This window comes from Pimephales promelas, chromosome 11 (assembly GCF_988280905.1).
Source record: "Pimephales promelas chromosome 11, fPimPro1.hap1.1, whole genome shotgun sequence".
In the NCBI taxonomy this organism is placed as follows: Eukaryota; Metazoa; Chordata; class Actinopteri; order Cypriniformes; family Leuciscidae; genus Pimephales; species Pimephales promelas.
Genome location: NC_142779.1, coordinates 16,481,306 through 16,499,083, shown reverse-complemented (window position 1 = coordinate 16,499,083; position 17,778 = coordinate 16,481,306). Strand labels below are relative to the sequence as shown.

General features: G+C 35.7%; 3 protein-coding genes across 6 annotated transcripts; 2 read left to right on the top strand and 1 right to left on the bottom strand.

Annotated features, from left to right (window-relative positions):
• Positions 1 to 1,478: 1,478 nt before the first annotated feature.
• On the bottom strand, positions 1,479 to 5,403 carry dnajb12a (DnaJ heat shock protein family (Hsp40) member B12a). 2 transcript variants are annotated; one of them, XM_039672570.2, is made up of 9 exons: positions 5,228 to 5,403; positions 4,651 to 4,822; positions 4,392 to 4,537; positions 4,117 to 4,293; positions 3,928 to 4,007; positions 3,507 to 3,616; positions 2,394 to 2,566; positions 2,142 to 2,276; positions 1,479 to 2,043 (listed from the first exon to the last, which is right to left on the bottom strand). In XM_039672570.2, exons 1-8 carry the CDS (start codon positions 5,358 to 5,360, stop codon positions 2,152 to 2,154), a joined length of 1,116 nt encoding a protein of 371 aa, XP_039528504.1. In that variant the 5' UTR covers positions 5,361 to 5,403; the 3' UTR covers positions 1,479 to 2,043; positions 2,142 to 2,151. The 2 variants fall into 2 exon arrangements, with proteins under 2 accessions (XP_039528504.1, XP_039528505.1); XM_039672571.2 differs by having other exon boundaries at positions 1,904 to 2,039.
• A 1,031-nt stretch (positions 5,404 to 6,434) lies between these two features.
• On the top strand, positions 6,435 to 8,515 carry trmt2b (tRNA methyltransferase 2B). The gene has a single exon (XM_039671672.2). It carries the CDS (start codon positions 6,659 to 6,661, stop codon positions 8,099 to 8,101), a length of 1,443 nt encoding a protein of 480 aa, XP_039527606.2. The 5' UTR covers positions 6,435 to 6,658; the 3' UTR covers positions 8,102 to 8,515.
• A 1,830-nt stretch (positions 8,516 to 10,345) lies between these two features.
• On the top strand, positions 10,346 to 16,856 carry scdb (stearoyl-CoA desaturase b). 3 transcript variants are annotated; one of them, XM_089117094.1, is made up of 6 exons: positions 10,346 to 10,490; positions 10,717 to 10,953; positions 12,216 to 12,346; positions 12,668 to 12,873; positions 14,840 to 15,072; positions 16,120 to 16,468. In XM_089117094.1, the coding sequence occupies exons 1-6, from the start codon at positions 10,361 to 10,363 to the stop codon at positions 16,317 to 16,319; spliced, it is 1,137 nt and encodes a 378-aa protein (XP_088973220.1). In that variant the 5' UTR covers positions 10,346 to 10,360; the 3' UTR covers positions 16,320 to 16,468. The 3 variants fall into 3 exon arrangements, with proteins under 3 accessions (XP_088973220.1, XP_039528357.2, XP_039528356.2); XM_039672423.2 differs by having other exon boundaries at positions 10,388 to 10,527; positions 10,749 to 10,953; positions 16,120 to 16,856; XM_039672422.2 differs by lacking the exon at positions 10,346 to 10,490 and adding an exon at positions 10,567 to 10,672 and having other exon boundaries at positions 10,749 to 10,953; positions 16,120 to 16,856.
• Positions 16,857 to 17,778: the final 922 nt, after the last annotated feature.

The following is a 17,778-nucleotide window of genomic DNA, read 5'->3' as shown; positions in this document are numbered from 1 at the left end:
TCAATCTATAGTCAGTTCGATTTATTTTTTTAAATTAAAACTTACCTTGCAATTTCATACAACAAGGACTCATTAAAAGTGACAGTAAAGACTTAAAGGAGTAGTTCACTTTAAAAAAAACAAAAAACATTTGCTGATAATTTACTCACCACCATGTCATCCAAGATGTCCATGTCTTTCTTTTTTTCAGTCGAAAAGAAATAGGTTTTTGATGAAAACATTCCAGGATTTTCTCCATATAATGGACTTCATTGGGAACCAAACGGTTCAACGTCCAAATGAGTTTCAGTGCAGCTTCAAAGGGCTTTAAACGACACCAGACGATGAATTAGGGTCTTGTCTAGCGAAACCATCGGTCATTTAAAAAATAAATAAAAAAGTTTAAGTTTTATAAGCACAAATAGTCGCCTTGCATGCTCTGTTCTGTGATGAGTGTTCGTGACTCTCCTGTTCAAACTCGTTCATCAAATTGAACACATCTTTTTTCGGGTCATGACTCAAAGGGTCCTAGATAAGACCCTTATTCATCAAAACCATTTAAAGCTGCACTGAATCTCTCATTTGGACCTTGAACCGTTTGATTCCCAATGAAGTTCATTATATTGAGAAAAACCTGAAATGTTTTCATCAAAAACCTCAATTTCTTTTCAAATGAAGAAAGATGTGGTCATCTAAAATGACATGGGGGTGAGTAAATTATCAGCAAAAGTTCTTTTCTTTAAAGTGAACTACTTTAACTTGTTTCCTATATCAAATAATATGAACAAAACGGTTTCCATTAAAATAACATCGATAATAAAAATGTTTCTGAGCAACAAATCAGCATATTAGAAGGGTTTAAAAAGCATGTGACCCTGAAGATTGAAGTGATGATGCTAAAGAAATTAGATTTCTACTTTTTAAAAATATATTATAATAGAAAACGGGTATTTGAAATCCTAATAATATTTCACAACATTACTGATATTCAATGTATTTTTGATTAGTTAAATACATCTACGGGGAGCACAAGAGAGTTTCTGAATTAAAAGAAATGTATGTCTAAACAGACTCGGCTACAAATACGAATTATTGGAGTATGGAAATTAAGAATGATTATATTTTAATGTTAAATTTGTTAAAAAGAAAATGTATTCTTATTGTTTATTTCCTTTTGGGTAACTATGTTACATTACATACATACACACAAAATCATAAAATGTTGCACTGAACCGAAAGAACATAATATATAGACATACTATATAAAAAAGAAAATCTCCAGAAAATTTGAATTTCAGTGGCTAATTAGTCTAAGCACTATCTTCAAGCAGAGATGTTTTTCCTTCCTATATTATATATATGTAGGGACAGTATACAGCAAGACTGGAGCTGGCAAGGCACTTGATTATGCTTTAGAACCTTCAATCTACACTTAGCAAAACACACAGTTAAATAAACGTTAATACATCGTCTAAAAAAATAAATTAAAATGGAAGAAATAGTATGACACCATTTAATAAATAATTAATTTTCCATTTGCATAAATCTCAAACATTCTTTTTAAAAATCCAACAGGCAAAACAATGAATTAAATGCTGAATGACGCCGACATAATCATTTGACTTTCTGTGGTCAGATCAACAGATTTAAACACTACTAGAAATTTCAGAGTTGGCTCAGAAAGCCCAAATATGGGTGTTGAAAAAATGCTTTAAGAAAAAACGAGGTGTAAATAAAAAAAAGGAAAAGCAGTAAGCTAGCAGCATTGATTACCATTTAACAGCAGTTTACTTTCCTCTCTACCAGCAAATCATCTAATTTTTCATTCTTAATTCATTACATTTTTTAATCCATATTTAAGACTACTTCACAGATGTTAAGATCTTTCACGACTTGTAATTTTCCAAATATTTTGAAGGAGAGATGAGAGCGAACTCCTGTGGCACCAGGATGGGCTATCTTTGCTTCTCTTAAACTGGTGCAATGCAATGTCCCATTTTAGCAAAGAGAACAGAAAATTTCTGTACACGAACATCTTCAAATGACGTCACAATAGGACACTACCTGAAACAAACACAAACGGTCAAAGAAAGTCCACAGGTAAGAACACACTAGGATAAACAAGCGAAAATTCAGAAAAGGAAAGTAAACTGTTCACTCACTTTCTGCTACTCAGTGTCCATGTATCAGAACCTGTATATCTGAAAGTTTCGAGCAACTGGGTGTTGCCATTTTCTGCGCTCTTTGGTACAAGTCTGTGTCCCCAAAGTAACGTGCCCGATACAATAAGCCTTCCTCTGCAAATAAGAGCACAGATGTCTAGGTTTTCAGAATATTATGCAAAATTACACTTGCATTACTTTGTTTTTTTTTTACGTCACACATCATCAAGCAGCTTCATATGCATCACATACTTTGTTGTTTCTCCTTCCAGCAGTTGTTTCTCAGGTTGGATATATAGTCATCCTCCACACTTTGTTCAACATTCTTGAGATTCATTCCTGTATATTCTTCTGAGAAGTGGTCGCCAACATAGTAAGGCACCTTCAGAGTAGGAGTGTGTCGCTTGGTTGTGTGGCCCATGGATCTAAAGCAAGGTGGAATGTACAATAACGTCAGAGATATTTATCACCCACGAGACAACCACCATTCTTCAAAATAAACATGTTTTTGGTTTCACTTTAAACATTTCTCAGTAAAATTGAGATGTATAATGAAAATATATAACATAGTTTGACAGCTAGCTCAAAATACACAATGGGATAGAGAAAGAGTGTCATATAACTTCTAAAGTGGCTCTATTATGCTATTTTAAAGCGTCCTAATTTTGTTAATTTTGTTTATATCTCCTATAATAGGTTTACATGCATCAAAGGTCAAAAAACACTTCAATTGTCTCCTAATATACATTGCACATCATCTCATATCTCAAAGCTTATGAAATTGGTTTGTTCGAAGATTCAGTCCCTAACTCAGCGTTAACTACAGTGTTCAAGGGCAAGAATCCAGTTTGAATCCTGCTGGAGCGGGTCGAGTAGGACTGGTTACATTTGGTGCAGTGACCTGGATGGGAGTGATGTTTAAGGGGATGAGAAGCAAGCTAGTAAGAGCTGTGCGAGTAAACCTCAGTCCTCATGCTAGCAACTGAGGCCAGAGACCTCTAACACCTTGATAATGCGCATACTTCTCATGCCAAAGATGCCAGTTCAAATCCCACTTGAAGCGGGATGTTTAGGTTACATTTGTAACAGGAAGTGAGACTAGAATTTCAGCAGTTCACAATCGATTATTTCTTCAAGGAGACAATAACTTGATTTGTTGTGCACTTTGATCTTTAAAACTCTGCAGACCTTTTACATTCACAAACAGCAATATTACACACACTACATTAAATTAGTTTAAAAAAAGCATCTTAAGCAAGTATTGTCACAAACCAGTTTAAGATAATAGAATATAATAATAATAATATACGAAGCTTGGTCTTATAATAATATACCAAGTTTGGTCTAGTCAATGTTTGGTCTTACGGTCTGTGGCTGAGGCTGTATGGAGGACTGGAAACCATCATCTGGCTGAGAGCGGAGACTATGATCAGAATGAGTATGGGCATCAGCTGTACAAACAAGGCAAGGCCACCCTGGATAATGAAAATCATTTATTAAAATAAAAGTTACATCATGACAGAATGAAACAGCTTCCGTTATACTCCATCATTCTGAATGTTTCTATTTATTTCCTTATTGTCTGATGCATCAACATTCTGTAAAAGGAAAACTTTCTAAATATGTTATCTAATATTACATATTATTACATAATATTAAATAAGTGACATATTTTATCTAATATGTTACAGGAACTAAGTAAATGCACACTGTACTTAAGTGGGGCATCTTTCCCTACTAGTAAAAATCTGCACAAAAAACTCTTATAAACTTGGAATACACTTACTTCTCTCTGTTGTTCTCGTCGTTCGGGTCGCTGCTGATGGCCAAACCTCATCCTGCCATTGCTGTACACATGCACATTACCTAGAAACATAAACAGAAATGGCACAGTGACACATTTGTGGATTTTGAACGTATACCACCACAACCACTAACATTTCTCATACCACATTTCAAAAGTCACATGACTCACTGGTTGGAAATCCACCTCCAAAGAACATATTGAAAAGGTCCTCGGGAGAAATGTCAGCCTCGAAATTTCTATGATTTGTCCTATGCCTGTGAGTTGGGTTGGCTTTTTCTTCACCGTAGACATCATACTGCCTTCTTTTTTCAGGGTTACTGAGAACTGCGTAAGCATTACCTATAGCTGTTGAAGACCAGGAAACAGAACCAATGAGAAGACCACATGCAAACTTTGTCCATACTGAGAAGAAACGCTGAATGCGTGAGTTTAATGTATTATACCTTTAAATGCTTCAGTGGCACCGGGTGCATGGTTTTTATCTGGATGAAACTTAAGAGCCAACTTTCGGTAGGCTTTTTTCAGATCCTCCTCAGAGGCTTCTTTACTGACACCAAGAGTCTCATAATAGTCCTTACACCTCTTAATTCTGCACCGGAAAGACAGATCACAGTATAATAGGAGGAAACCACAATGCACACATATAAATCAAATCATCACAGCCTTGTCTTTTAAGCAAGTAGTCTGAAAAAAAGAACAGACCTTTTGACAGCATCCAGCTGCTCTGATGTGTATGGTTTGGCAGATTCTGTGGCACCATGTCCAGAGGAGTGATCTTCAGCGCTGTGGTTTCTGTTTCGTAAACCATCATGTTCTCCGAAGTTTTGTTCACTTGTAGAAGGTCCTCCATTCTGAGCAATAGACTCTAGTAAAGCTAAAAACAAAAGCACTTACATTTTAACAAGCATCACTGGTGTCTGTATGTCTATCTATCTGTATGTCTGTGTAAATATCTATTTATAAGTGAAAATATTCATATTGAATTTCTATTTACCTTATATTATGTTAGATTACATTATCTACATATGTAAATAGAAGCCTATATTGACATCAAGCAGAAGTGAAATATAACCAAGAGAACAGAATATGTGGTTCGTGTTTTTTTTAAACATATAGTTTGATCATTTAAGAGTAGAAAATGCGTTTATTCCGCAGTTATAAGAGATCGAGAGCTACGGGCCTTAATTAACGTAACCGTGTAACTACAGGCTTCAGGTTTTCCGGTGGCCCTTTAACAGACCTACGATCTCCACTATACACTTATTTACATTACACGCACATCTCGCCTTATCCGTGGGAAACAGTCTCTGTGCCTTCTCGAGGAACCGTCTGGATTTGTCGAGCTCATTATCTCTCAGCGCTGCGATCGCTATTTCGATGCAGCGTTCCGCTTCGTCCTTGTTTGATTCCATTGCGACGGCGGAACTGATGACTGATCTCTTTCCTGAACCAAAAGACGCAGTTTGATGACGTTTGCAACAAAGTTAAGAGTTTTTCACTCGCGGATAGAACGTCCACTCTGTAAGCTGAGGTTTCCCATTATTGTGAAATTACTTAAACCTATAAATAATGACGATGATAATAATAAATTACTTGTGATAAGATAAAAACGCTACAATATAAACTGCTATAAAAGACTCACTTCTTAAATATTTTCTTTAGCTTATTTAACTAAAAATTATAAATAATACTAAATTAGCCCTATGTGTGATAGAATAACAACTTTTACAATATAAACTTATACATACATATGAGACGCACAATATATACATAGAATGTATATATATATATATATATATATATATATATATATATATATATATATATATATATGTATAATCCTGAAGAAATATCAGAAAGGTTTGGTTATATTATTGGTAACGTTTACCAGTAAAACTACTTATCAGTGTTTTACATCAAATATGATTTATTTCTTAATTTTTTTATTTATTGTTTTTTTTTTAATTTAAAATATTTTAAAATCTCATTCATTTATAAATATTTTACTCATCTTTTATTCGTTCTTTTGTTTATACTGATTACTCTTGCATGTAAATGAAACTATGTGGTAGCTACTTTGCTTTTCTACAGATTGACAGAACTGTAGGCCTACATTTGTATTTACAAAGCAAACAATGATACATTTTTACAATGCAAAATAAAGAAGGACTAGTTCTTGATCTTTTTATTCATTACTTTTTTTTTTAATTGTTTTTGTTTATTTATTCAACTTTTACGGTGTAGGTTGTCACGATGGGAACGTGTAATTATAGCCGCATATTATAGTAGACTTTTAAGATAATAAAAATAAAATAAAAGAAATAGTTAAAAGTAGTACTGCTCAACCTAAGGCTGAACAATTGCTGTTATATTCAGAGATTTGATAATGTACATTGTTTGTTTGTGCTGTTGAAGCATAATAATAAAATACAAATGATAATTTAAAAGTTAAAAGTAGTAGGCCTACTTCCGGTAACCGACTGTTGCGGTCTGAAAGCAGAGTGGGCGCACTAGTAAAGAAAGAAGCGTCATTAGAGCGCCGTAACAAAATGTTGTCAACTTGGCACATGGAAAAAAAGGTAGAAGGAACAAAATTTGTTTTTGCAGACTGTTTACACGTTTAAATAGCGAGGTGGAATATATTTAGACTACAGCACTGTTTGAGCGTGTGACCCCACGGGCTCACTGCACGGACTAGAAGTCGGCATCAATGTCGCGTGCATATGAAACAATGCGCTTACATTTAACCTGGCCGTTGGTGAAAAAAATCGTCACTGTACCAAAAATAAGTTTTGGTTATTTAATAACCAGCCGCTGTGGTGTCAGTACTTCCTGTAAGGCTGTAAAGAGAAGAAATGAAAGGAACCCCAAACTACCAGCTGACTGGCACACTCTTTCTTGGGAAGAAAGACTGGCTGACACTGTGACTCCTTTGTGGAGAATGAATTATGAGAAACAGCTCCAATGGAAACAAGACCAGCAGCACAAAATCTTGCTTGAGATGACAAAGCAACTGGCTCAGGATTCAATGCTCCCTTTTTCAAACGACTTAAGATTCCCTCTCCTATCCATAGTACCCTCACCAGTGAGAGATGGATACCGCAATAAATCAACCTTCTCTGTCAACAAAGGGAAAGATGGGAATCCAAAAACTGTTGGATTTTATATTGGCAATGGAAGAACGGGTAACATAGTATGTGTCCATGGTGACCATCTACTGAACATGCCTTCAAAACACAGCATGGTTGCAAGGTACTATGAAGATTTTATACGACGTTCACCACTCCGACCATGCATCTTGTTTCATGATGGTGGCCACTGGAGAGAAATCACGATAAGAACCAGTTCTGCCGGTCATACCATGGCCATTGTCTACTTCCATCCTCAAAACCTAAGGCCTGAGGATATTTGCATCCATAAAGCTGCTCTGGTGGAGTACTTCGCTCAAGGTCCCGGAGCAGTTTGTCAGCTAGATTCTCTTTATTTCCAGGAGAGCACAATGACCCGTTGCAGTAATGAACAATCCCCCTATCAGCTTCTGCACGGACAGCCCTGTATCTTTGAGGAGGTGCTCGGCTTCAAGTTCCGCATTTCTGCTGATTCTTTCTTCCAGGTGAATCGGGGAGCAGCGGAAGCTTTGTACAAAACTGTTGCGGAGTTGAATCGAGCTTGTGTTGGGGGCACACTGCTGGATGTATGCTGTGGTACTGGAGCCATTGGCATTTCGTTATCCCCACAGATGGAGAGAGTCATTGGCATCGAGCTCATTGAGCAGGCGGTCGAGGACGCCAAGTTTAATGCAGCTCTAAACAGAGTAAATAATTGTCAATTTTTCTCAGGCAAAGCAGAAGTTGTTCTGCCAAATATGATGCCCACTTTGAATTCTGATGGCGGACTGACAGCTGTTGTGAATCCGTCCCGGGCTGGCCTACATTATCGAGTTGTCAGAGCTTTGAGGAACCACCCAGCCATAAGGAGGCTTGTCTATATATCATGCAAACCTGATGGGGAGGCAATGAGGAACTTTAGAGAGCTTTGCTCTGGTTTTAAGAGAAACATCACTGGTGAAGCCTTCAAACCAACTGTGGCTGTCCCTGTGGACCTGTTTCCACACACTACTCACTGTGAACTAGTGCTTGTTTTTGAGCGATAGAGATTGTTTAAAAAGAAAAGTGGCTACTTTTCCAGTAAATGTCTGTTATATGCTATTAAATGTCTATGAAAAATTATTAATGCAGTTACTCAGTTAGAATTATGATATATTGTGGCATCATGAGAGCCGTGTTAGGGCAGATACATTGCTCTAAAATGACTCTATCTTGTTAAGAACTAACACTCCCAGGTCACCACACTTAGAAGCAAGATGGCTGCCTATTAAGGACTACAAAACCCAGGCTGCCAGAGATTATAGTTGCAGCTGCAGTTAAAAAGACCAGCAGCAGGGTCTAATAGGAGGTGTGGGAGAATGCTGTGTGTGTGGTTAGGAAAAGACAAGTCTGTGAAACAAAGAAGATTAAGTTATTTTGTTGAAAACATTCGGTTTGAACATTAAACCCACACCTGCATACTTACAAGACTTGAAGCAGTGTTTACTGAGAAATTGCACAAGCTAAAGACCCCGAACCTCTCTCATGCATATATGCATATATATATATATATATATATATATATATATATATATATTCCTGGATTTTAGTACATCAGGTTAAACAAAACAAAAAGGAGAAATGCTGAGCTGAAGTCATATTTTAATTAATTTTACAGTTTATTAGTTAACTAAAACTTTTATGCTTTTATTTCATCATAACATATAATGTGTGTGTATATACACGCATTATATATGCTATAATGAAATAAATCCATAAAAGTTTTAGTTAACTAAAAAGGTTTGTTACTTGAAATAAAATAAACTGTAAAATTTATTCAAATACGACTTCAGCTCTGCATTTCTCTTAATGAAAACTAATGAAAACGACAAAAACAAATTTACTAAAACTTTAAAAAAGAAAAATAAATCAATACATTAATAGTAACTAAAATAGTATCTCATAGATACTAGCCCACATAAAATACTAGCAGGCCCCTTGCATTATCACTAGAGGGTACTATTGCATCATCCCTCTTGTATAGTGCTACATGAATATATAAATGTAAAGACAAGCCTGTGTATTTATGTATACTCACAGGATTTTTGAAGTCTGATGGTAAGTATGATTAGTTGTGACAATTGGACACATTCCGTAAGCATTAACAGAGTGTTCACATTTGAAAATATCTACAGTGCACCACAGAATAAACATATAGCCTTCTAGTATAGCCATTTTCACCTGCCATGCTCTTTCTCTTTTAATTTGGACATGGAGTATGGCACAATGACGTGTGACTGGGAAGGGGTGATGATTTGGATGAAGCATGCTTACAATGAAATCACTTACAGACCTAGGGAAAATAAAAAGGCACTGATCGAGAAAACATTATGTAAAGTTGATTTTTGACCAGATTGGCTTAGCTAAGGCACAGTGAATATGAATGCAAAATACAATCCCATTCAATTACAGTAATGTGTTCAGTAGACTACATTTTGAAATTAGAGATGAGATCTGGTTATGGGAAATTATAGTTGCCCTTCCCACTGCCTAATTGAAGAACTATAGAGTTGTTGTTGTCATTTTAGCACAAAACGATCAATAGTTCCTCTCTTGACGAAACCGCATTGTTTTAGCATGAGTAGCTCTTCTTTTGGAAACAGAGGTTAGAAAATGGCTTATGTTTACCAGTAAGGCTGAACTAGCAACAAATCTCTACTATTTAAAAATAAATATTAATATTTGGATTTAAATCACATTTCCATACAAACCTATTTGTCTTTTAGCGTTGTAAGGCTTTCTGTACTCCAAAAAAGCAGTTCCAATTTTCAACCATTTTGGGTTCCCCAGCAACCTTTCAGTGAACAGATCTGAAAAGAACTAAAACTTTTTCCAAAATAAAGAACATTTTGTCCAATGAAAAAGTTCCAAGGATGTTAAAGTTCTTCATAGAACCATCAATGGCAATACATTGTAGTCACCACATTTAGGCTACCAAGGCTATTCATATGCAGGTATTACATTGAAACAGTGCCACATTTACAGTAGCCCATGTGCATACATAGCAATTATATGCCCACAACATATAATTTGTTACTGTATGTCTCTGGTAATAAAAAAAACCCCATATGGATTTAGGAAATAGTCTTTATCTATTTTAGGAAATAGTCACAATCTTTGTGTAAGAAATGCAAAGACCTGCATTTCCTAATTTATTCATGGTCTGATCTGTATCACACAGTGAGATTAAACAGCTGAGGTGTTGTCTTCCAAAAAACCAGAGTTCATGGCGTCCACATCATGAACATCAGATAACCGAGCAACCAATGAAAGTGGTAGGGCTGGATGGCATCCCTTCAGCCTCGCCCAATTGCATCATTTTAAACGAAATCAGAGGCTTAACAGACGCAAAAATTCATTCACTCGACGGGAGAACCTGCTCACATCAATCAAATAGCGATATATTTTTTTTTACAGTTGCATCGGAAACAAGGTAAGCGCGTAGCAGTTACGTGAATGCCCGTTTATTTCGTCGCGTGCCTTTTTTGTAACAGAAGTCACACCCATTTGCGCAGAATTGAATATGTAACGTTATTCATTGTATGAATGGTTTAAGGGATTTGTCTTTTAATATAATAGTAAGTTAATTAAAATGGTAGATGGCTCTTCTTTGCCTACGGTCGTGAAAATATAATCGACTCGTTCTCTTTACAGGAGACTCCAACGAGCATGAAAGCAATGGCCGAAACGACGACGACGACAGAGGATGTTTATGATGATGCGTATGAGGAGAATCAGGGCCAGAAATCTCCAGCACAAATCGTATGGAAAAACGTTTTTTTAATGACTCTATTGCACATAGGAGCTCTTTATGGATTGACGCTTCTTCCATCTGTCTCTTTCTTAACATTCATATGGAGTGAGTATTGCGCTTATTCAGACTCTATTGAACTGAACGGTTCCTGTGTTTGTTACATTTCTATTTTATGGCCTAATGGTAATGTATAGATGACGTAAAAGGCCTATCTGTAACTTTGTGTTTTCTTGTATCAGGCTTATATTATTCCCTTCTTAGTTTGCTAAAAAATCTTTAAACTAATGCAATGTTAGTGCTATTGTTACAACCTTTACAGCTTAATCAGGCCTGCATGGGTGATCTGTAGCAAGCAAATATGGATATGTAAAATTGTGTGCCTTAATTTATTGTGATAATCAAATGTAGCCTACTAATGTAAGTAGGCTACTTGTAAATATTTATACCATCCCCACATAACCCTCATTTAAACATATGATACAGATTTAATTCAGAACTGTTAATAAAATCACGAATAAAAACCTAGAAATGAACTATATTAAGACAAATACGATATAATAATAAAAAAGTAAAGTTACTTTCACAAATATGTAAAGTATTTTGGATTACTGTACATGTGTACAGTAGAAGTGCTTTGGAAATCGATATATTAGTGTGAATTTTATGTCAATCAAACATGATGATCTCAGTTCTGTCATTTAACATCCATTAACATCATTACAAATCAAATGATAAATCAGACATGTAATCTTACTTTCTTGGCTCAGAATAGACCTGTTAACCCATGCTTAATGGGTTAAATGGAAAAACACTCCCTGGTTCCCCCTTCTTTTTGAGCCAAGCAGGTGAATTTATTCTGTTACAGATTTAAAGTTGTGATTACTATTCTTTGATATTATCATTAATGTGTCATATTTTATCCAAAGGTGAAAGTCAGGCCTCTATTTCCTACCTAAATTTGTTATGTAGAACAATGTTAAAAACATTGTAAATGTGCGTGAGTGATAGTGAGACAGTCCCGTGAGTAACTTGAAATTCAACCAAAATCTGAACTGGGCTGCACTGTTGTGTAGATTTTTGGCATCACAGCAACGCATAATATTGCACCCTGACGAACAAAGAACAATTGCTGTTGAAATAGGCTCTCCATTGTAAATTGAGCGGGGTCATAACAGTGTGGCCTTCTATACTGTCTGTGGCGTGTTATCCCACATCGCTTGCAGCCTGGTCTGACAGCACACAGCGAGACATTCTGTCCTCTCATAGAACGAATCAAGGGCACAAATCGTTACACATTATAGAATCTGTGTGTAGTTCAGGCTAATGTGTTTAAATGTTCTTTTCTGTTTTCTCTCTTAATGTGACAGCGGGAGTGTGTTTCATAGTAAGTGCTCTTGGAATAACTGCCGGTGCCCATCGCCTTTGGAGCCACAGGTCCTACAAAGCCTCCTTCCCATTACGAATCTTCCTAGCGGTTGCAAACTCTATGGCTTTCCAGGTAAAAACGTTTTTAAGTAAATGAAATCATATTCCACATTAAATTATGCAATGTGAATGCAGCTCAGATGGAGGTGGTTGGGCGTAGTGGTTAAAGATCTGGGCTAGTAGGTTCAAAAACCCCACAAGAGCCAAACGATCACCATTGTGCCCTTTTAGCAAAAAGCAATTAACCCTAGAACGTTCACCTGAGATTGTCCCTGTAAAATGTGGACTGTAAGTCACTTTGGATAAAAGTGCTACTTTTACCTGCTGGATAGTTGTTGTTTTTTTCAGCTTTCATTCACTTGTACTCCACTGATGTATACTTATATCCTTTTAGAATGATGTCTATGAGTGGGCCAGAGATCATCGTGCCCACCACAAGTTTTCTGAGACTAATGCGGACCCACACAATGCCCGCAGAGGATTCTTCTTTTCTCACATCGGCTGGTTGCTGGTCCGCAAACACCCACAAGTTATTGAGAAAGGACGTAAGCTGGAGCTCAGTGACCTTAAAGCAGATGGGGTTGTAATGTTTCAGAGAAGGTCAGTAAGAAAATGTGACGCCTCTGTTTCAGTTTTATAAATACCTAAACTGAGGTTCAAAAGTTTGGGGTCAGTAATCATTTTTTTAACAAATTTGTATTTTTAGTCAGGTAGGATGCATTAAATTGATCAAAATTGACAGTAAAGACCTTTAGAATTAGACCAAGGTTTATATTTTAAATAAACACTGTTCTATTGAACTTCCTATTCATCAAAGTATTCTAAAAAAAAGTGTAATGACAAGAAATCAGCATATTAGAATGATTTCTGAAGCATCATGTGACACTGAAGACTGGAGTAAGTAGACTCTCCTCGTGCAATTTTAATGTAATGATGCATTTAAAAGTTAATGGCTATAAACGTATCTTTAAAAAAGTTCACAATGCTGCTGCAGATGCAATATAATAATGTAGCCAACATTGAATAAATACATTTTTGTCAGGTTAGATACTGATAATTAATCACTTAACCCCCTTTATCTAAACCTCTTTATACAACCGCCGGATTTGCGCGTCCTCCATGTCTGTAGTTGTTTAACACTTTTCACTCGTGTTTGTAGTTCTAAACGAAGCCTTGTCCAATGCATGATGGGTTGTGGGCAATATCAGCCGTTAGTGTGTGCATCGATCTGCACTTCGGATTCTGACCGGATATAGTAGAACATCCGGGTCTTTTTGGAACACACATTTCAACATACTACGATTTGGGATGTACTAATTCTATTTTCGAATACTAGTTAGGATGGATAGTTTGCGAATTGGGACGGAGCAAATGTCTTATTACCGACCTCAAACTTTTGAACAGTGGAGTACATACACTACTTTTGTATTGATATAATTATTTATCACTTGATGTTATCAAAAATTCCTCTGTCTACACCTTTTCATCCTGAATTGTTCACTGTGTGTCTTAGTAAAACCTGAATATCAAAATATGGTTCGTGCTGGTGCAAGGTGTAAATAAATCTGACACAATAGCGCTGAATAATTTAAAAGGTTAGTTCACCCAAAAATGAAAATTCTGTCAGTATTTACTCACCCTCATGTTGTTCCAAACCTCTATGTGTTTATTTGTTCTGCTGAACACAAAGGAAGATATTTGGAAGAATGTTTTAATCAAAAAAAATATCTCATTCCCCATTATATGTATTTTTTCCTACTATGGTAGTCAATGGGGAATGAGATCTGTTTGATTAAAACATTCTTCCAAATATCTTCCTTTGTGTTCAGCAGAACAAATAAACACATAGAGGTTTGGAACAACATGAGGGTGAGTAAATACTGACAGAATTTTCATTTTTGGGTGAACTAACCTTTTAAATTATTCAGCGCTATTGTGTCAGATTTATTTACACCTTGCACCAGCACAAACCATATTTTGATATTCAGGTTTTACTAAGACACACAGTGAACAATTCAGGATGAAAAGGTGTAGACGGAGGAATTTTTGATAACATCAAGTGATAAATAATTATATAGAGGTTTGGAACAACATGAGGGTGAGTAAATGCTGACAGAATTTTCATTTTTGGGTGAACTAACCCTTTAATATGTACTTACTGGGTGAAAACCTGTGAATATACAAGACAGGACAAACTTTGATCAAGGTTTTCTCAGTTCTTATGAGCTAAAAAGTTTTTTTTATTTAAAATATTTACTACATCTCTGTGACCCCGTCATTAGGAGTGCCCATCTTAACCAGGCCACATATTTGGCACTAGCTAGTGTGGAATAATCAATATCCCTTTCCATCACTTTGAGTCATGTCTAACAGAAAAAGTGCTGAGCTTTTTGATGAGGGTTTAAGAATGTGTCTTGCCAGATCAGATAATGGATAACTGGTTAGTCAGCATTTCAAACTGCGTGTTGTGGTCTAGCTGTTGTTAATTCAGAAAATCTGTTGCATACAGTAGAAGAATAGCAATCGGAATATTTGTTTTGAATATCTTACATTTCTCTTTCCTTAGGCATTACAAGTTATCTGTGCTGGTGATGTGCTTTCTCATCCCCACGCTTGTACCGTGGTACTTTTGGGAAGAGAGTCTTTTGACCAGTTACTTTGTCCCTTGTCTGTTGAGATACACTGTGGTCCTTAATGCGACCTGGCTGGTCAACAGTGCAGCTCACATGTGGGGAATGAGGCCCTATGACAACAGCATCAATCCCAGAGAGAACAAGTTTGTTGCCTTCAGTGCCATTGGTAAGAACAATATCTTTTCTTTTCCAGCATTATTTATTAATCAATAACTCTTGTTGTTTGCACATTTACTTAATATATATGTAAAATATGGAAGCAGTTAAGTTGCTTTATGTTTTTTTTAATAAAATATATGAATTGTATATATTAAGTGAATATGAGTATTATTAAAGCTGTACAGACACATCAATCACACAAAAAAGTTACAGGATATTTGTATTTGAATGTGCAAGAATACCAAACAACAACAGTATGTACCATTCAAAAGTTTGTGGTCAGTAATATTTGTTTTTAAGAAGTCTTTTCTGCTCACCAAGCCTATCAAAATGACAGAAATATTATTGATATTTAAAGTAACTGTTTACTAATTGAATGTATTTTAAAATGTAATGTATTCCTGTGACGGGACGGCAAAGCTGATTGTTCAGCAGCCATTACTCTAGTCTTCAGTGTCACATGATCAGAGTTGGGGGAAGTTATTTATATAAGCAATACTTATAACCCAAGTATTGTGTTACTCCCTGGAGAGGTAACTAATTGTGTGAATTTTTATGATAAGATACTTTTTGTGTTACTTTTTATCACCTAGGCTGGGCCTGTATTGTTTTTGATAACCAAAAAAAGTGATTTTTTTTTTTTTTGCCAAATGTAAAGGTCCTTTCACAGCCTCAGATTGAAGAAAATGCAAATTCACGACTGTATAGGACAAGTCAATAAACGGCAAAATTAAACAACAAATTAACGCTCGTTACTGAACTAAAATTATCTCAGATATGTTGTTGTAAATTTAAAGGTGATGTGTTACTTTACTCGCTACCTTAAAAAGTAATCTGATTAAGTTACTTGTAATGTGTTACTGAATATTTCTTCAGAAATCATTCTAATACACTGATTTGATGCTCAAAAACATTTCTTATTATTATCTATGTTAAAAACAGTTTTGCTGTTTATTGTGGAAACCGTGATACATTTTTTTTTTTCAGGATTACTGATGAATAGAAAAAACAGCATTTATTTGAAATAAATTTTAAATATGCATTTTAATTTCAGGTGAAGGATTTCACAACTATCATCACACATTCCCCCATGATTATGCTACAAGTGAGTTTGGCAGTCGGCTGAACCTGACCAAAGCTTTTATCGATCTTATGTGCTTCTTTGGGCTGGCGAAGGAATGCAAGAGGGTAACTCACGAGACCATCATAGCCCGTGCTCAACGCACCGGTGATGGCAGCCACAAAAGTGGTTGATTTGATCATTACATATCAAAAACAAAGAAAACAAACAAAAAAAAGGTTATAAGCCAACATATACAAAAGCATTTCTTAGTGTGCAGTGAAGATTGATCTCTGTATACACTCTCATATGAAATAAGAAGCTCTAGAGTGTGTTGGACTAATATGTGTTCTTAAGAATTCTTTCCTTTTCATGACTCTGGGGGATTATTGTTGGAGATGGTAAAGGCCATAGATTGGGAGGATAATTATGTCTCAGTCTGCCTCAAGAGGCAAGAGATGGTACTTCACTAGTTAAACAGCCATGTGCCTCATTACTGCCCCTCTCATGAATAGGTTTATCTGGCTTAGCAGTTACGGTTCTGATTTAGAAAAAAATATCATTCCAGAGAGCTATGCAAGCTGTAAAATTAAGTTAAGCTATTAATTTATTGCCACTACATTTTCTTAGGTGATACACCTAACAGTGTACACAATTGATCATCGGTGATAAGTTATTTTTCGAATAGTTTTGTTAGTACTGACAGTATGCCTATAGATGTAAATACATCTTACGTTCATTATTGATTATATTTATTCACATTACTATTATTTAAATAAATTATTACATGCCAATGGAAATGTTTTCAGATCAGTGGTGGTTATGGAATTTCCTCAAGTGAAATGAGCAATTCATCAGAAAGTTGTATTTCATTTTTCATGTTGCATAGCTCTCTATCTGGTTTCCATGTCCTCTTTTGGTCCTGTAAAAGAGTACCTGGCAAATGTGATGACCAGGAATATGGTGACCTCTTTTCTAATTAAATACATTGAAGCACCAAATGACTATTTCAAGTATTGTGGAAAATATTTTGAAAGAAATGTATCTGTTGAGGTAAATGTATTAAGGTGCATTTATTCTACCAGATTTATTACAGGACATTTATTTGTCCTTATTATATAATATTGAATTGTCTTCATCAGATAGTATCTTGCCCTTTGCCTTATAGAATAGGGAGATTTTTGGTTGATGTAAAAATGATGTATCGCATCAGAAGAATTGTTCTAAAATAATGAAGTTTTATCATTCGGGGTGGGCTCTTTTCTTGGCTCCTCTGTGATGAATGAATGATAACCTACAAATATTGCTTCTCATAAATGTTTGATAGGTTGTTAGATTTCTCCAAATATAAGAAAAACATTCTCACCAAATGCTATATTTAAAACATTCACCCATGTTTAGGAAGAAGACTAAGACAAATTGACTATTTTACAGCTCAATTATTTGTACAGTGACCTTTGATGTCTGGGAGCCTTAATGGGCACATTTTCAAGGAATGTTTTCATGTACCATAAACCAAAATTTCTATAAGTGGGAGAGTTTTACGAGTTGTTCCGTGAGTTTTGTTATGAATCAATATTAATCTTTTCTTAATTGAATAAAATGTGTGTATGTCTGAAAATGTAGTCTCCACGAACCTTCTTTTGGAACCCT

Bases quoted from the DNA above. Each gene is read 5' to 3' on its own strand.
- dnajb12a (XM_039672570.2), bottom strand. From the start codon at position 5,360: ATGGAATCAAACAAGGACGAAGCGGAACGCTGCATCGAAATAGCGATC. The intron at 4,823-5,227 runs GTGCGTGTAATG...TTTTGTTTTTAG, and splicing joins TCCCACGGATAAGGCGAGAT to CTTTACTAGAGTCTATTGCT. The intron at 4,008-4,116 runs GTGAGTCATGTG...TTATGTTTCTAG, and splicing joins TGGAGGTGGATTTCCAACCA to GTAATGTGCATGTGTACAGC.
- trmt2b (XM_039671672.2), top strand. From the start codon at position 6,659: ATGTCGCGTGCATATGAAACAATGCGCTTACATTTAACCTGGCCGTTG.
- scdb (XM_089117094.1), top strand. From the start codon at position 10,361: ATGAAAGTGGTAGGGCTGGATGGCATCCCTTCAGCCTCGCCCAATTGC. The intron at 10,954-12,215 runs GTGAGTATTGCG...TTAATGTGACAG, and splicing joins TTTCTTAACATTCATATGGA to CGGGAGTGTGTTTCATAGTA. The intron at 12,347-12,667 runs GTAAAAACGTTT...ATATCCTTTTAG, and splicing joins CAAACTCTATGGCTTTCCAG to AATGATGTCTATGAGTGGGC.